The sequence below is a fragment of the Carassius auratus genome, chromosome 32, assembly GCF_003368295.1.
Source record: "Carassius auratus strain Wakin chromosome 32, ASM336829v1, whole genome shotgun sequence".
Lineage (NCBI taxonomy): Eukaryota > Metazoa > Chordata > Actinopteri > Cypriniformes > Cyprinidae > Carassius > Carassius auratus.
In genome coordinates, this window is record NC_039274.1 from 27,727,391 (window position 1) to 27,745,269 (window position 17,879).

At 36.2% G+C, this 17,879-nt stretch overlaps 1 protein-coding gene across 1 annotated transcript; it reads right to left on the bottom strand.

Moving 5' to 3' along the window:
* Window positions 1-3,633: 3,633 nt before the first annotated feature.
* On the bottom strand, window positions 3,634-10,102 carry LOC113051993 (reticulocalbin-1-like). Its single transcript, XM_026216212.1, has 6 exons — window positions 9,654-10,102; window positions 8,249-8,442; window positions 7,985-8,163; window positions 7,791-7,851; window positions 7,421-7,620; window positions 3,634-6,385 (listed from the first exon to the last, which is right to left on the bottom strand). The coding sequence occupies exons 1-6, from the start codon at window positions 9,872-9,874 to the stop codon at window positions 6,278-6,280; spliced, it is 963 nt and encodes a 320-aa protein (XP_026071997.1). The 5' UTR covers window positions 9,875-10,102; the 3' UTR covers window positions 3,634-6,277.
* Window positions 10,103-17,879: the final 7,777 nt, after the last annotated feature.

Genomic DNA, 17,879 nt, shown 5'->3' on the forward strand with positions numbered 1-17,879 from the left:
AGAGCAATGGACAAGACCTTTTCAGGGCATTGTGGGAATAAATCTATTACGCCAGAGGCTGACAGAACTTTCCAGGTCGACTTAAGACAGTGATCCAGATCTAATTGTATTTGACAATCAGTGATTCTGTTGAACTCTACCTGAAAACTGTACCAACTGATAGAGCAGAACAGTAACCAAGCTTTATGAAGTTGAATACATTAGTATGTCCGACTTTATCCGACAAAGTAAATCACAACCGCTTCATTGCTTGTGTTATCGCTCCCGGCTCTAACGCAGACGGAGACATGGAGATATTTTGATTTTATATAACTTATAATCTTTTTTTTCCCCAAAGAACATTCAGACTTCTTCAGAATTGTGAGATATAAAGATAGTATCAAAAGACAAAGTCAGAATTCCGAGATAAAAACTCTAAATAAATAGTCCAAATTGTGAGATAAAATGTCACAATTATCTTTTTTTTTTTTTTTTTTACTAAGTGGAAGTTCACATTAGGTTGACAATAAACACGCACGAACACCTCATTCACTGTGCTGCAAAATGATGGAGACCCACGCATGCCAACTATCCTGAACATCTCCTCCTTTTCAAAACCTCCTCCTGACTTCATTCCACTTACATTTCCTTGCAGGACACTGATAGCAGTTAAACTCTGAGAGGATTAGCCTTAACCCCTTTAGCTCCAGGCCAGTGAGCAAACATTTGAAGTGGCGTGTTCTTGCATTTCTGCGTTTAATGTTTGACGGGGCGTTCCCGTGATGTGTTCTGGGCCTCAGACACAGATAATCCTGCGCACTTTAATTATAAAGCGCCAGCCTTTGGTCTCTGCTGCTGAGTGAAGATGGGTAAGACCAGAAACAGCTCCAGAAGGACAGTGTTCTGTCCTTGTTTGCTCACAGATCTAAATCAATGAACTCCATCGCTGTTTACTGCTCTTAGTGGTTTGGACAAACCTACAGTTACAGTATACTGATATACTGTGCTGGTAGCTGGGGATACAAATTCAAGGTTGCTAACAAAAAATGGATAATAATTAATTTAATAATGAAATGATGCACTCAAAGTGAAGTGTAATAATTGTTTTATTATTGTTTGAATTTAAGTAAAATTCTGCGATAAAATTTGTGAAATTTCATAATTCAAATGGGATCCTGACATGGAATTAAAATAATAATAATAATATAATAATTGCAACATGTTTATTTATTTTTCCTTACAGTTCTGAAAATTCAGAATTGTGAAATGTAAACTTAAGATCTAAACTTAATTTTATTCTGACAATTCCCACATTTAAGTTTTTTTTTTCCACCTTGAAAAAAAAATCTGGCTTTTTTATCTTGTAATTGCATGTTTAAATCTCACAATTCTTTTGAACGAAAGCTGTTGTACAGTGTGCCTTGCTAGATGACAGTGGACCTTTTGAGCCTGTGAAATTTCCCTGTGTGACAGCACATAATTTGTTATATATATATATATATATATATAACAAATTATTTATATATATATATATAAAACTGTAGATTTGGACTCCTCTGTGACAGAAAGATGTAAAACACGTGAAACACTGAAATAAATGAAGAAATCAAAGATGAAATACATCCAAGTTCAAAACCCCATATTACTTTAATGAAGGCAGCTCCTCAGTTTACTCGTATCATTATAATTGTATGAGTTCACAAGAAATGCTAACGAACTGTCTGAAATGTCACGATTGATGTGGCAGTCAAAATCCTGACAACAAAATCTGCTGCAGCTCTGTTTGTTAGGGATGCACACAGATCATTAGAGGTTGGAGGATGGAGGTCTTAACAGTGTCTTTAATGCCATTGAAGCGTAGGGACAGTTCGTACCCTTCACACCCCTTCATTATCCCAGTGTGCCCTCATTTCTGCAGAGATTGTCCCTATGGTTTGGCACAGAGTCATGGATAGATGAGGTCATGTTGCACTCATTTTCACACAAATGTATACGGAGAGCCAAATTATGCTTAGATTTAATGTTTTTGAAATAAGGCTGTTCAGCAAAGCTGCATGTATTTGATCAAAAGTACAGTAAAAACAGTAACAATGAGAAATACAATTACTGTACATTTTTTTAAAAGTGTTAATTAAATTTTTATGCAAAGCTGTATTTTCAGCATCATTATTCTTCAGTGTCACACGGTCCTTCAGAAATCATGATAATATGCTGATTTGCTGCTCAAGAAACAATTATTACTATTATTATTTTTGCTGAATATAAAGTAATATATTGTTTTGTATATATAATATTTTGTTCATAAGTATATTTTATTATAAATATATTTACTCTCCCTTTGGATCAATTTTATGAAACCTTGCTTATATTGAAAATGTGGTTAAGAAAAGTCAAGTTAGGTCTAGGATAAACTAACATCATTTGTTTGCTGATGCTGATTACAATGAAATTCAGACAATTTTTGTGTGACTTAAGTCTTTTATTTTTATATAGTATATACATTTTTCTTTAAATATTCCTTATAGTTTACAATAAAAGTATCACCCATATTAGCTTGTATTGGACAAGAATTTTCATTTTTGGTGGACTATTCCTTTAATTTAGATGGTTAACATCTTTATATGTCATCTGCAGCTACAGTAGGAAATATCTAATATTCATAGAATGCCTCCGAGAGAGGGCACCTTTTTGTATGTGACTGTGCCCTCTGGTGTCCTGAGAGGCTGTGGAAATGCAGACATCTCTTCTGCTGTACACCTTAATGCCTGGGGGCCACAGGGACACCGGGGCCTCTGGCAGCTGGAGCTGAGAGACATCAGATGTAGTCGCTGTGGGACAAGAGACTGAGAAGCCAGAGCGATGAAACAAGGGTAAGACACCCTGAGAGGAAGAGAGCAGCCAGTGTATTCCCCAGACACACAGACAAACATATTGAAAGACAGATGCATTTGTGATAGAAACATATGGATGTACGGTGTTTACATGATGTAGATGTAAGTATAGAGTGACCCATATTAAGAAGTGGACAGGGAAAAATAATGCAAATATTTCAAATAAGATCCAAAAAGACTCAACACATTGTCATCCTCGCCATTTTCACTCACTTTCAGGAATAGTCAAGACCCAAAATAAAACAAAATAATAAAACAACACACTAAACTGGGGTACTTGGGTTTCTAAACAAAAATAACCATAAAAATATAGCTTTCTGACCCCCTTTTTTTCTTATAGTATCTAATTATTATTTACCAGATTAAATTCAGGTGCTTGGTCATTTTTGGATATGATAGCCCCAGTCCCCATCCACATTCAGATAAATTATTCATTCAGAATGGCATTATAACACGTTTACATTTGTTAACTTTATTTGAGTTTGGATCAGAAGATGCAAGGTCTTCCGGGAGGATCTGAATCCACCCTCTTTGGGTCTCCTTTATAAGTCTTTATAACTCACAATTATGAGTTTATTTGTAACAGAAAAAAGTCAGAATTGTAAGATTTAAAAAAAATAGTTAGTTACCTTTCTCTCTTTTTTTATTCACTGGCAGAAACAGGCTTCAATGGATAGCTTAACATTTTCTTTCTAAAAGATCATTAATTACTTCTGAGAAATTGCACAACTTTATATAGGCTCATTTCTTATGAATCAGCCACTAGAGGAAGGAAAATACTTCATTCAGTAACACACAAAACACATATTTCATTACAATACATTTTAGTTATAGTTACAATACATTATATTATATTGTATGCCAATGCAAGCCTTTAAGACAAAAGTCTTGCCTACTAACTATTTTCAGGCCAAATACACATTTATGTAAAATCTGGCCTACTGAAGAGGAGGAAAACATGAAAACAGAGGTAATTTCTGCTCAAGGCTCAAAACCTGAGACACGTAAAAAAAATATGCTGGAAGGGGAGAAGACGACAAACTGTATTCTCAACCTTTAGGCAGTGGTTCAGAAGGCCCAGAAATCCTAACATTAATAAGCTTACTCGCTTTGACAATGTTTTATCTTCATGAAATGATGTGATTGCCTTCTGCTGGGCATCTTACTTGATGTACGCTTGGGCTGCAGATATGCATTAGGACATCTGATAGTACAGTATCTACATTAAAAATCACCGGAGGTAAACAGATGGAGCTGCAGTTTTGCCTGAGGTATTAGATGCCAAGTTGAATTTACTTCCCTCTTTTGCATTATATAATGCAAACCCAGCTAGTAAATGTGAAAAAGTAGACCAAATAGTTATAAAAATGCTGAAATACTGATTTCAAATGTCATATCACTCTTACTTGGTTATTTTGGAGTTGGAGTTATTTTGAAGCAATTTAGGCCTGGTTTTTGTGATTGTCTTAGAATGATTAAACAGACAAAAAAAATAATAAGAATAATAAGCAAGCAAGAAGGGCACTGTTAGTCACAACGTGAAATAAATAAAATACAAAAATCAAAACCAACTTGAAAATTTTATGAAAGATATGTACTTTTTTGTAAAGTATCACTGAGAAAAAGAAAATATAGTCTCAAATGAAAAGTGTTTGTTGCATTTTATTGGCAGACAGTTGGAGGATGTTTCGCCTCCTTTATTACTCCAGCAGGTTTTTAACAACATGGCATAATTTCGTAAATTAAATTAAAATAAAAGCATTTTCACAAGATAAACAAATTCATGCAAACCCCTGTGAAAAAAAAAAAAAAATTACAACAATAAAAAAAAAGAAACAACGGAAATAGACTCTTGGTGATAGAAATCTACTATAACATTACATAAAAATGAAAACTAGGTAAGAATTTGTAGTCATCTGAGTTTTTGTTGAATGTCTGGTAAAATTAAGTGAGAAATAAAAAAACACACAATTATGTAAAAATGAGCAGTTTTGGTGAGAGACCACGTTCTTAATAGACTTATAAAGTCCTAAATGATCAAGAGTTGAGAGAAAGCTCGACAATCCACACACAGCACTAATGTTAATCTTTTATAGATGTTGATGTTGGTAATATTAGTTCATTTTACTGTTGAATTTGCATTTCACTTTAATTTCTAATTGTATAGCCCCCCTCCAGAAAGATATCACGATGGCCCCCCACCCCCTTTATTTTTTAAATGGGATAATCCGTCCTCAAATGAAGCTAATTGAATAGCCCTGATGTAGACCGTTAAAACAGGTCATACATGGCAGTATACACTACTATTCAATTGTTTGGGGTCGGTACGATTTAAAATCTCTGATGATAACCAAGGCTACATTTATTTGATCAAAGATACAGTAAAAATCATTTTGTGAAACTTATCACAATTTAAAAAAGTAGTTTTATATTTGTATTTAATGTCTTCCTTCTGACTTGGGACAATTTAATGCATCCTTGGCAAATAAAAGCATTCATTTCTTGACCTCAAACTTTTGAACAGTAGTGTATACACAAACACACTTCATACACTATAAGCCCTTTCACACACACAGACTTTTCCGAAAAATTACCGGTAAATTGCTGTAAAGAGATCATGTGTATACAGGATCTTTAAAAAAAAAACGGTAAAGTCGTTCTGGTAATTTTATGGCAATTTACTGGTATTACTGTGTGAAAGGGGCTTGTGTGTCATCAAATCTAATCTCATAAAATAAGACAGAGTTATAATTACTGTCTGAGTAGGGCTGAATTTTACCAGACATTTGCAAAAACACGTGTGCAAAAAGACAGGAAAATAATGCATCAGATGCAGCTGTGTTTAGAACATGTAGAGTTTGACAAAACATAAGACATATGGAAATACGGTCAGTCAGCAATGGGAACTCTGTGATAATCTACAAGATAATTACATGTCTAGTGTACTGTATGTATAACTGTATATCAACACTAACTTGTAGTGCTTTCTGTAGTAACAGAGTTGTATTATCAAAACATGAAATGCAGTTAAAATTCTAAATAAATAGAATGTTTGTTCCAATATATCCTCACCAGACAAAAATAGGCACAGGCTTCGTCCTATGATTGCTTTAGAAAAGAAAAAAAAAGGCTCAGCTTCAGCTGAAGAAATCCGTAGCAGCTCAATCAACCAGGACAGAAGAGTTCCTTGACCACACACAAAAAGAACATAGTGTGAAAGAGGAAAGCCTAAGTGTGTGTTAGGGAGCACAGCCATCGGTCAGTGATTCCTCTATGTCCAGTCTGTGAGGTAGAGCTGCAGTACATCAGTCAGTTCGTCAGTCACTGGCATGGCTTTATGGATGCCATGGAGGTTCAGTTCTCAGTTCAGTACCTGGGTCCTCAGGTAGAGTTCTACACCCTCGGGTTCAAAGCTCATCGTGGTTCCTAGTAAGGTCTTCGCCATAGTTGGTGGCCTGGCTGCCTACAAACATGTTCCAGTTCTCAAGAATCTCTTCTTTGGTCAGCATCTGGTCCTACAAAAAAAAAAAAAAATTCCACCCACATGACAATGTGTTTTGCTGGTTGTATTCCTCATTTTTAAAACACAGTGTCTGCTAAATAGATAGATGTAAATGTAATGAGTATTTGCAATATTTCTAGTCCTTTAGTCCTTTATTGAACTCATGACAAAGCTGCTAAGAGAAATTGGCACCTCTGATACGGATTATAAACATTTTTTATTCTGTGTGTTCACACAAAACATGTTAGCTTTTCTATTAAAGGTAGCACATTAATTATTTACATGAGCAACAGACACACACAACCACCAAAATGTGGAAATTACCTTTAAATGACTGGAAATATACAAGTCCACAGTTATTTTAAAGCATTGTAGCTGTATGCACAATGTGAACAACTAAATATAATATCTAATATCACATATGTCTTGCAACATTAAAATACAATAATTATTCAAACTAATTGTCCTTAAAATGACTAATCAATTAACTGTAAAACTGTGAAATATTATAACAATTTAAAATAACGGTTTTCTGTTACAATATATTTTGAGATGTAATTTATTCCTGTGATCAAAGCTGAATTTTCAGCATCATTACAACAAATCTTCAGTGTCACACGATTCTTCAGAAAATCAGTCGAATATGCTGAATTTCAAAAATCATGTTGAAAAAGTTGTGCTGCTTAATAATTTGTGGAAACTGCTTTTTCGGGGTTTTCTGAAGAACAGACAAAACCACATTTATTTTACATCTTTCTTGTATTACAGTATAAATGTCTTTACTGTAACTTTTGACCAAAATAATGTGTCACTGCTGATTAAAAATGTTAAGTTCTTTAAGAATGCAAAAATTGCACTGATTAGGAACTTTGGTAATGGTAGTCTGCAGCAAATAAAATTCTATATTTAAATAAATGAATTCTAATGGTATTTTTCACCTATTTAATTCTTAGTATGCATTTAATTGTTTAACATACCATTAATGTATTATAACATCACTACTCCAGTTCTGGAGATATTTGTGGACAGCATCACAGTAGGTTCTCACCTTGTCCGTGTCCGACTCGTACACCAGATGCCGGGCCTCTGCCTGCGCGTGATCATAGTCCTGCGGCAGGATCCAGTGACGAATCTCTTCTAAATCCATCTTCCCATCTTTATTCAGATCTCTGAAATCTGAAAACTGGTCTCTCTCTGTTCTAACCCAGTCGGGCTCTGGGCCGCCATCTTCATGAGCAAACATGTCCGCTGGAAAAATACCAAGAGGTCTAAAACATTTTTCCCTTGGATACAGAATATTAAAAGGATATTTCATCCCCAAAAATGTTGATTTTGTCAAGAGTTTCATTGTCTAAAACTCACAAAAATGTGACCTGTAATACTTCATCTTTCATACAAAAATACATATATAAACCTACAAATGTATTCGTCCTCATCTACATGACCGTCTCCATTCTTGTCAATGTCCTCCAGAGTTTCCTGGCAGAATAAAGAAAATAGGAACGAGATGAATCATTTACTTTATGAAATAACAGCATGATGGTCATTTTCAATAGTATGCGTAATTAATCTGACAGTAAGTACCACCGTCTAAAACTCAACCGACACTCACAAGAACCACAATTTCCTGCATGTGCTCAAACTCCTCTGGGTGGAGGAAAGCAGTGAACTCCTCTCGCTCTGCAGCTAAATCGCCATTGAGATCTGCAGCCTTAAACCTACGTTCATCTCGCGGAAGCATCTTCTTGAAGCTGAACTGATCGGTTGCATCCTCAAACTCCTCTGGATTGGCTGGGAGAAGAGTAGATGGTGGATCTCATGTAAAACATTTCATCAATATTAAAATTTTCAATAGTTTCAGAAACGGGCGACTCACCAAGGTAGTAACCGTACGTTGCTTGCTTATATTCATCCCACGAGATCTTGTTGTCTTTGTTCAGGTCATAGTCAGACCAGACCTTTGCAACGTTCTCATAGACGTAGCGCTTCTGAACTCTCTTGATCCAGGACTTGAGTTCATCAACAGTGATATATCCATCCGCGTTGCTGTCAATACGATCTACTATTTTCCTAAGGAATTAAGAGAAAGAAAGAAAGAAAGAAAGAAAGAAAGAAAGAAAGAAAGGAGGGAGGGAATTAAGTGGAACTTACAGACAATAAATATTAGAATGATTTTTCTGAGACATGTTCCTAGCTTTTCACCTCAGACATGGTAGATTGATCCAATTCCTATGAAAATAGAGAGATACTGCACCCCATAAATTGAAGGAAAAATAAATAAATGCAAGAGTGCATGTATGTGTGTGTGTGTGTGTTTAATATAACCTCATATTGAATAGTATTATTATTAGTGACCGATTAATTTTCAGCGAAAAGGTCAAGATATTTAAACAGATATTTGCTATGGATGTTTTATTTTTTATTTATTTTTTATATATAAATTGCATTATTGAGGTGTTTATAACTCAGTGGTGACTATCATTATTGCAATATTACCTTGATAACATCTCATATAAAATTTTATATATATATATATATATATATATATATATATATATATATATATATATATATATACACACACATATACATATATATATACACACATATATATATACACACACACACACACACACACACATATATAACATTTTTAAAACGTTATAAAAATACTATTTTATGCTAAACATATTTGTAAACCTATTTCTCTATATTTGCATTTCATTTTCTACTTATTTCTTGAAATTCGTATCTCTTTAAACTTCTTTTCGATTGAAATACGACCCAGAAATGTTCTTGACAGAAACTAGACTCCAAGTGACTAGCACACTGTCAACAGCACATTATTTTTATCTTGGATGCCACGTTGTGATGTTCAGGGAGTCCTCCCACTTCCAGGACTGGAGAGGGTTCATGCCTATACACCCCTTGTTACACTGGCAATATAAAACGAGATAAACCCTGATATCCAACATCAAACTGTTAACAAGACAGTGTCCCAACCACCATACAGGAGGAATTCTGTCACGTGACAGGAAAACCAAAATAGACTCTCTTAGAGGTCATACATACATATGCATGCATGTAGGAAAAGGTGTAAAATAATACTTTTTACGAATGTATGACCAAATATGAATAGAAATATTTAATTTATAAGAATTTAACACGTTTTAATCTAGATTATCAAACGATTTATAATTTTTGTCATCTTGATCTGTCATTGCTCAACATGTATAAAGAAATGCATCATGCTAAAGAAGGTCTTTTGAACGAAACCTTACCCTAATCTGGCTTTGCTTTCCTCTGGGGTGAGCTGATCAAATGTGGTGGCCTCCTCTTTGCCCAGAAAGGCCTCGTGGTCGTACTGATAGCTCTGGTTATCTTCGTGGGGCTCTCTGCTCAGTTCAGGCTCGTGAAGAACTCTTTCTTTCCTGAGAGTGGGTTTTCCGTGCGCCAGACACGTGCAAAGCGACAAAAACCAGAAGCACGTCGAGACATCCATGCCTAAAGGACGCAATGAAAGAGTTTAAAACTGGCACAAAGTTCAACTAAACGTTCTAAACGAACACTGTGGAAATCGCAGAAGATGCGGTTGCCAGGGAGACGCGTTCCAATTGTTATCGATTCAGAACGAAACAATCCAACTCATTCGAACACAAGCCAGTTCTTTTCATTTTCGATTCAAACATCCCCGGCGGACCACTGAAGGCTAGGCTACAACCAAACCCAGAATGGGTGCGTGTCAACAGACAGCCAATCAAAACACGGTTAGCATGAACACGGAATGTTAGGAGCTCTGCTATTGGCCAACCGGCTGTCTTTAACTCGAGATGGGCGTCGACGCCACGTTGCAAGACGACACGCAGAAGCTCCTGCTTCTTATTTTAGGAATGCCGTATTAAGAAAATACGGAGCCCCGCACATGACATGCAGGAAAAAATATAATGCTAAATCGTGTGCACGATTTACTAATTAGTTCCCTCAATGTACTAAAGCCTGGCATACACTGTGCGATTTTCATCCGATTTTGAGCCGAATTCTGACTCTGACTCTTTTTCGGGTCGGGCCGATTTTCAGCATTGTCGTGCGTCGTTTGTCGTTCAGTGTTCGTTCAGTGTACAAGGGGAAACGAGACGCGATTAACCTCTTCCGACCGGCAATGGGTTGGTCTGATGTATTTCTGACATGTCAGAAATTTTGGTCGCCAAACCGTTTTCCACGTTTCCCTCACTGGGCAATCGCAAGCGCGAAATCATAAACGAAACCATGGCGACACAGCGTGTAGTGTGGACTGAAGTGATGGAGGGAAAACTTGTGGAGTTATGGCAGCAACATGTCAGCCTTTTTGGAATGCCAGAGAGAAAAGTTGGGAGGATATAGCTGCTGAGCTCTGCGCCTGCCTTTTTTTTTTTTTTTTTTTTTTTTTTTTTTTTTGTGGACGTTTCAGCACACAGAATTGCACAAATCACCAAAGCAGTGCATTTATCCCTCTATGGTTTATCAATAATTGTGAGCTTTGGCTTTACATCACATGCGATCTGCTCATACAGTGTGAGTTGGTACTTTGCCGGAATCGCACAAAAATCGCACAGTGTATGCCCAGCCTAAAACGTGCACACGATTACTATATCGTTCCCTCAATTTACTATTGCTTTCACTCTATTTATAAGTTGTGCGCACAATTTACTAATTTGTTCCTTCGATTTGATAAATCGTGCGCACGATTTAGCAAATTGAGCGAACACAATAGTAAATCGAGAGAACGCTATAGTAATCATGTGCACGATTTAGTACATTGAGGGAACGAATTAGTAAATTATTTATTTTTTCTTACATGTCATGTTCGGGGCTCTGTAAGAGAACGTTAAATTATAGTATTGTTAATAGCTAAGTTAATTTCCAGCATAACATTTAACGTATTTAAACAGATATTTGGATTAAACAGTTGTTAGCTGGATTAATTTCATAGCCTACTCCAGTGCTGTAACGTATATTTCCTAGAACATAAAGTTAATGCACATGAAGTCTATGCTGTGAAGTTAGGCATCATGGAGTATTAAAGAGTTCGTATGATGTTGCCAAAAAATACTGTACTGTACTGTTATGGCGTGTCCTGGTCAAAACACCGGCATGACTGGACAAAAACAATAAAACCCATTACAAACGAGGCAGTTGTTACATCCAGTGGGAACATGATTACTGATTATAATGACTTCTACTGTCTTTTTACACGTTGCATTGCATATCGCGTAAAACCAAGTCTGCATTTGTAAAATCTGAGAAATGACAAACAACAAGTGCTACTCTACACTACTCAAAACTCACGTTTGATTCATCAGTGGCAAATCCTTTACATATGTAAACTTACTTACATACCGTGAGTCAGAAGAGGCAGAAAGAGCGAGGAACGGCCAGATGATTCGATGAGGGAGCGTCCAGGGATTTCGGCAACCACATGTGACGACCCAGGGCTGGACTCTGCTTCGTCCACGATGAAAGCCGATCCGGCGATACACAGTGCAAATTTGATGTATTCCTCAGCGACCAGCACAGATCAGCCCCAGGCATGACGAAGCAGATATCGTGCTCTTTTGGAAGACCAAACAAAGCAGTTTCACTTTCACAGTGAAACACACAGTTTCTCCACAAATGATGAGAATAAAAGTTATGCCTTCTTTCTTTGCGTGAACATCTTGGTGGCGTTATTCTAATCTTCCCACATAGTGATGTAGACATGTGGAGGCGTGTTTAAACGAGGTGTTTTAGGGAGTGTGTGCCAGAGTCTTAACTTTTAAAAAGAATATCTCTTTAGATTTGAGACTTTAGTCTTTGCAACTTTACAGATCTTCTTTATGCACTAAGAGCTTGTAACACTCCAAAGAGAAAGGAAGAATTGAAATCGCATTATATGAGCCCTTTAAAAGACTGTGTCTGATACAACTATGTTTCATTAATATCACCAAATTGAGCGGATTTAAATTGACAGAGCAAATATCATTTAAATACATTAACAATTCATTAGGCTACTGAAATAAAAGGCCACTGGCTTTAGGCTAGTTTCATAACAGAGCTGCAGCTCCCAGTTTGTGCTGGAAATATGGCATGTGTTAGCATATTATGCAAATAATGAATGACAAAATTCACATTGGCCTGTTTAGAAGGCAATCGGAGATGACACTGGCAGCAAGTTATCTCCACAGTACATTACATGAGCCTACGCAAATTTCGAATATATGGAAATATTTATTAATTTGAGACTAAATTCATATGAACATTTTGACAAGATTTGCCTAAAGCTACAACTGGCAACATCACAGATGTTTGCATTGAATTGAATTAATAAATTTTTATAAGCGAGGCCGGCAGAAAGCTATTGGATGATGATATGATATGATGATATAAATTAATATGAATGAAGAAAAATACACTTTCACTTTTAACTCTAACAATTAAAACAGAAAACGAAAATGTAAAGCTATAAATGATAAACACACTTTCTTGATGATTGAGGCTACTCCTTGCAAACTGATTCCACATAATAACCTTTCTTCAGTAGGCCTACTTGGGCAAACAATTGTCATGCTGCCATGCTTAACATAAGGAACAAGGAGAAATTGCTTTCTGTCTCTTAATCATTGATCTGTAGACCTTTCATGTACATGAACTGTGTGTTCACTCACTGCACCTGCATTAAAAAGACTTTTGCAAATGGAGAGGATCAGTGAGGAAAATAGTGTTTATAGCACCATGTTATAAAGACAAATGATCCTTTGAGCATGAACACTGGGAAGGATTTTAAGGATTTTTGTTATGCACAATCTATCTCATGGCTCTTAATCTAACTTTACATTCCCAGTTTTATGCCATCAATCAAGTGGAAATATATTGATGGCAAGAATCCGGTGGTTATTCGGATGGGCTGGGAAAAAAGCCAGAAGAAACGGCTGTATTAATCATATCATAGGAAGTGTTAGTTTGGCTTACAGCACTAATGTTCTGTTAATTAGAATAGCTTTCATGAACGTGTGTCTTGCATTCGATAATATGGCATTGTCCTGATGATTCATTAGAGAAATTAGACAAATTAGCCAGTCCAACGAAGAAAATGTCAAATAAATAAATAAACAAACTTCCTTGTTTTATTAATTATTATTTTTAGATATATTTATTATTAAATACATAGAAATGTTCTATAAATTATATTCATAATATATATATATATATATATATATATATATATATATATATATATATATATATATATATATATATATATATATATTTTTTTTTTTTTTTATTATTATTATGCTCAGCTTTAATACATTTTATATTTTTTCAATAATATTTTTAATATTTATCTTGTTCCTTGAATGAATGGAAAAGTCATTGAAAAGTCATAGACAAAAGCAGAGGGAATCCTAAAGTAAATAACTCTGTGTGAGAGAAGCATGTGTTTGTTGCATTAAAATATCACACACAGTCTCTTAATCTCCTTCATCGTCCAAGCCTTTAAAGCAATAATATATGTTATCTATTATCTATCAAAATGGTCTCAGAAGGGAAGGTTGAACAAGGACAAAATAATCGGGGGTGACACCAAATGCTTCCTGTGATCCGAAATCTGGAAGTGACATAAGATGCAAAAATGATTGAGAGGAAACAAAAGCAAGCAAGATGTGCTTTTGTGTGGAGTGAGTGATGTGATGATTATTACCATCAAGCTTGGACTGAAATGCAGACACATTTCTTCATAGTCAGCCAACTGGAGCGCCTCATGAGAACTCAAATGCTTTAGGGTCCTGTGAAGAGAAACGGACATATTCTCATTCAAACTGTGTGATCTGGGTACACTGGAAATAAAACCACCAGCTTAAAAACTTAAAGAGATTGTTCACCCAGAAATGAAAATGTACTTGCCCTCGAACCATCCAAGATATAGATGAGTTTGTTTCTTCATCAGAACAGATTTGGGAAATTTGATTGGAGATTGGAGAAACTGCAGTGAATGGGTGCCGTCAGAATGAGAGTCCAAACAGCTGATAAAAACTTCTCAATATTCCACAATTAATCCACACCACTCCATACCATCAATTAAAATCTTGTGAAGCAAATAGCTGCTTGTTTGTAAGAAACAAATCTGTCAAGGTATTTTTAACTTCAAACCGTAGCTTCTTGGGCTAAATACATGTCCGTAATAATGCTTCCTCCTGTTGTACATTTTATAAAACAAATACATATCTGCATTAGTCGTCACTACCATAGTCTCGAATAGCCAGACCTTCAGACTGAAGCATGGCAGTGGAGTAGTGGAGGAGGTGTGGAGCCTCATAGAAATTTGGTCAGATGACCATGAGCATGTCAGAGTTAAGAAGAATTAATGCACGTCTCTGCTTGAAGTTACGAGCTATTCCCGCTCTCTGTCTGCAGTGCATTTGAACGTTGTTTTCAAGCCGCATCCACACTTCATTATAGAAATGTATTTTTTGCATATTGTGGTATATAGAAACAATGTAATAGATTTTGGCCTGGGACAAAACCAGCCCGCGCAGTCATGTAGTCATGTTGTCTCCAGCTTTTCCTCTTATGTTGGAATTTTCCCGCACGTAAATTCTGAACAATCGAAAAGCAGTTTATGAAATACGTCATCGCCAATGAGCGATGTAGATGTTGTCTTGTGACTGCATTTTGGTTCGTTTCAACTGGTACGGACCAAAGCAATCAGTGTGGTGTGAAAAGGAACTAAAAAAAGCTGAAAGATGCTACAATGTATAATTGTTTGCCCTTGGTTCGGACCAAATGAACCGAACTAGAGTTGTGAAAGCACCCTGAGACTTCTGAAGTGTTTCCACATTTGTGTCCCATATGCATCAGACGTTTAGCCAACCGTCCGTGGGCGTGACGTCTGAGGCTGAGACTATCACTACAATAATGAGTTTCAAAAAAGTAACAACCCACATCCCAAATAAGATCACTAATGTAAAGCAAACAATTAATGTCTGTAACACAAACAGTTTTAATGTTAGTGGCTTCTTCAAATTGACACAGTTCATCTAAAACTTTTGAGGCCCTTTTGCATCCTCATCTTGGCTCCCTTCCCTGGCCCATGGCCCCCCTCAACACACCCCCACTGGCCCCCGGAATGTTCCAGATGATTACTAGCTGATTAGTGCTCATTAATAAGGGTCTGCAGAGCCTGTAGTTCTGCCACTGCAAAGGTCACAGTCAACAAATCTTTTAACTACTGCAATCCCTTGGCCAGATATCCAGCGCTTCAGCCAGGCCTAGAGGCGGCTAGAGTGTCACACAATTATTAAATGATTTCTGACCTCAATAAGCTGGCTGGTGCAAAAACAATGTATTTGCTTTAACAAATTATGATGAGTTTGCCCATAGACTGTGCAAAATGAATACAAACTTAGCAAAACATGACTGGAATCAACGGCTGCAATCAGATCTAACATGTTTATAATCAGTTAATGAACATCTGAAAGATGTGTGAGCGGTAGACTTGTGCATCATTTTATTCATTCAGAGTGTCTTTTAAAATCCAGTTTGATTCTTGCATTTTGAAAACAGTTAGAATCTGAATGAAAGTTAGTATTTGAAATTAAATGTTTGAAATTTCATTTTTAAATAGAAAAGCAAAATTTAAATTTGTTTGTTTTTGAACATTTATAGTATTTTTTTTAACAGTAACATGTATATGGGTTGTATTTATAATTACTACTCTCCTCCAGTTCACTCACGCATTTGAAGATGAAATGTCACATGGAACGCATTGCATTATGGGAAACGGTATGTCTTCAGATGCATACATCAAAATTTACCAAAAGTAGTAGGCAATCTGGGAATTCAATGCATTCAGAAAATTCACATACTATAAAAAGTATAGCCTATGCATAGCATACTGCAATATAGTAGGAGTTGTATCATAACTCTTATATATGTGTTTGGAATAGCATTCTACCATACGACTTGTATGGAAGGATGCTATTCCAAACACAGCTTCTTTACTGATTTCAGCATTCTTGAGTTATATTTAGAAGATTCTGGCAAATATGGTAGGTCATCCGGGTATTCCATGCATACAGAAAGTTTGCTTACTATGCACAGTATACTAACTGGATTCTGGAGTTGTGTCATAGTTTGAACACAGCAGAAATATTTATGATGATTAGATGAATCATTCAGTTAACTGATTCATTCAAATCACAGATTGATTCAGGAACGAAACTTGGCTGACTTTATGCGTGATTTATTGAATCAGTCTTTGTTTGCAACCATTTTCATCGACAGAGTAAAAAATGACAAGTGGCAGTATTGTTTTAAAATGTAAATTGCTCAAAATTAACAAATTATTAAACTTAGTGAAAAGACAAACTGTGAATGTTAGCTTCACAAAGCTTTTGAATGTGTTAAAAATGTTTATAAATATTTCACTTTTACGAATTAAAAGCCTGTTCTTCCATTCTGAATTCTGCACAACCCTATTGTAAACAGTGAGCTTTCTTCTGTCGTAGCTCGTTTATCCCAGAATGAAGCTTCTCCAGTGGGACTGATGTTCTGGTGTCTGCAGCTGTAGAAGAACACACACAGATGCTAACACTGGCCAGCTCTTTTCCTGCTCTCATCAAGAGAAAGGAATGACCAACTCAACTGACTCATGCACCTGACGGCTCCAAACACACACAGCCAAGACGTTCACCATTCCAACTCGCCGCACGAGAGCTTTTAGTCAAATATGTGCCTGAATACATGGACACAAATGATTTTGGCTCGGATGCAGCTGACTATAGACTCCCACTATGTAGGTGACTGCTAATAGAGAATCAACTGTGTGTTTATGGCCATGCAGTACCGCAGGTAAAAAAAAATAAAATAAACCTGAAACGAAAGAGACCTAGAGACTGGCTGGGAAACAGATGGAGGAGGCTTCGGTGTGGGCACAGAACAGACGGGGCTGGCACAGCCTGGCATAACCGAGGACAGGTACAGCTGTGGTTGCATATTGGAAAAAGCCTGTTCAACCTCTTCCACAGCAGTCATACATACACTTATAAAAGTATAAGAGGTAATCAGTTTAGGGTCTCAAGTTACAGAAGAGTGCAGAAACATTCAAATTTATTCAGTGTGTTATGTCAGCATGATTTTTGATGTTAAGGGTAAAATACCTAGTCTAAGCTTATTTTCACTAGAAAATTCTGATATATATATATATATATATATATATATATATTACAATTTACAGTTTTTCATCAATTGCTTTGGATATTTATTCAAACAGTCTTAACATCCTGTGTAAAGTGTAAGTGCAAGTTTTTAATCAAAATGTTTAGGGGCCTTTTTTTTTTTTTTTACCATGGCAGTCAACCCCGGAAATGTTTATGTACAAACTTAATGGCTGTCTTTACATAGTAGACTGTACATTGTTTATGACCACAACATAGGTATCAATACCAAATATATCTACCCTGATTGGGGTGTGTTCATTAAGAGTGCAGCTGATT

Excerpts from the sequence above, each read along its gene's own strand:
- LOC113051993 (XM_026216212.1), bottom strand. The coding sequence starts at position 9,874 with ATGGATGTCTCGACGTGCTTCTGGTTTTTGTCGCTTTGCACGTGTCTG. Across the intron at positions 8,164-8,248 it reads AACGTACGGTTACTACCTTG|CCAATCCAGAGGAGTTTGAG; the intron begins GTGAGTCGCCCG and ends CTCTTCTCCCAG. Across the intron at positions 6,386-7,420 it reads ACGAGTCGGACACGGACAAG|GACCAGATGCTGACCAAAGA; the intron begins GTGAGAACCTAC and ends TTTTTTTTGTAG.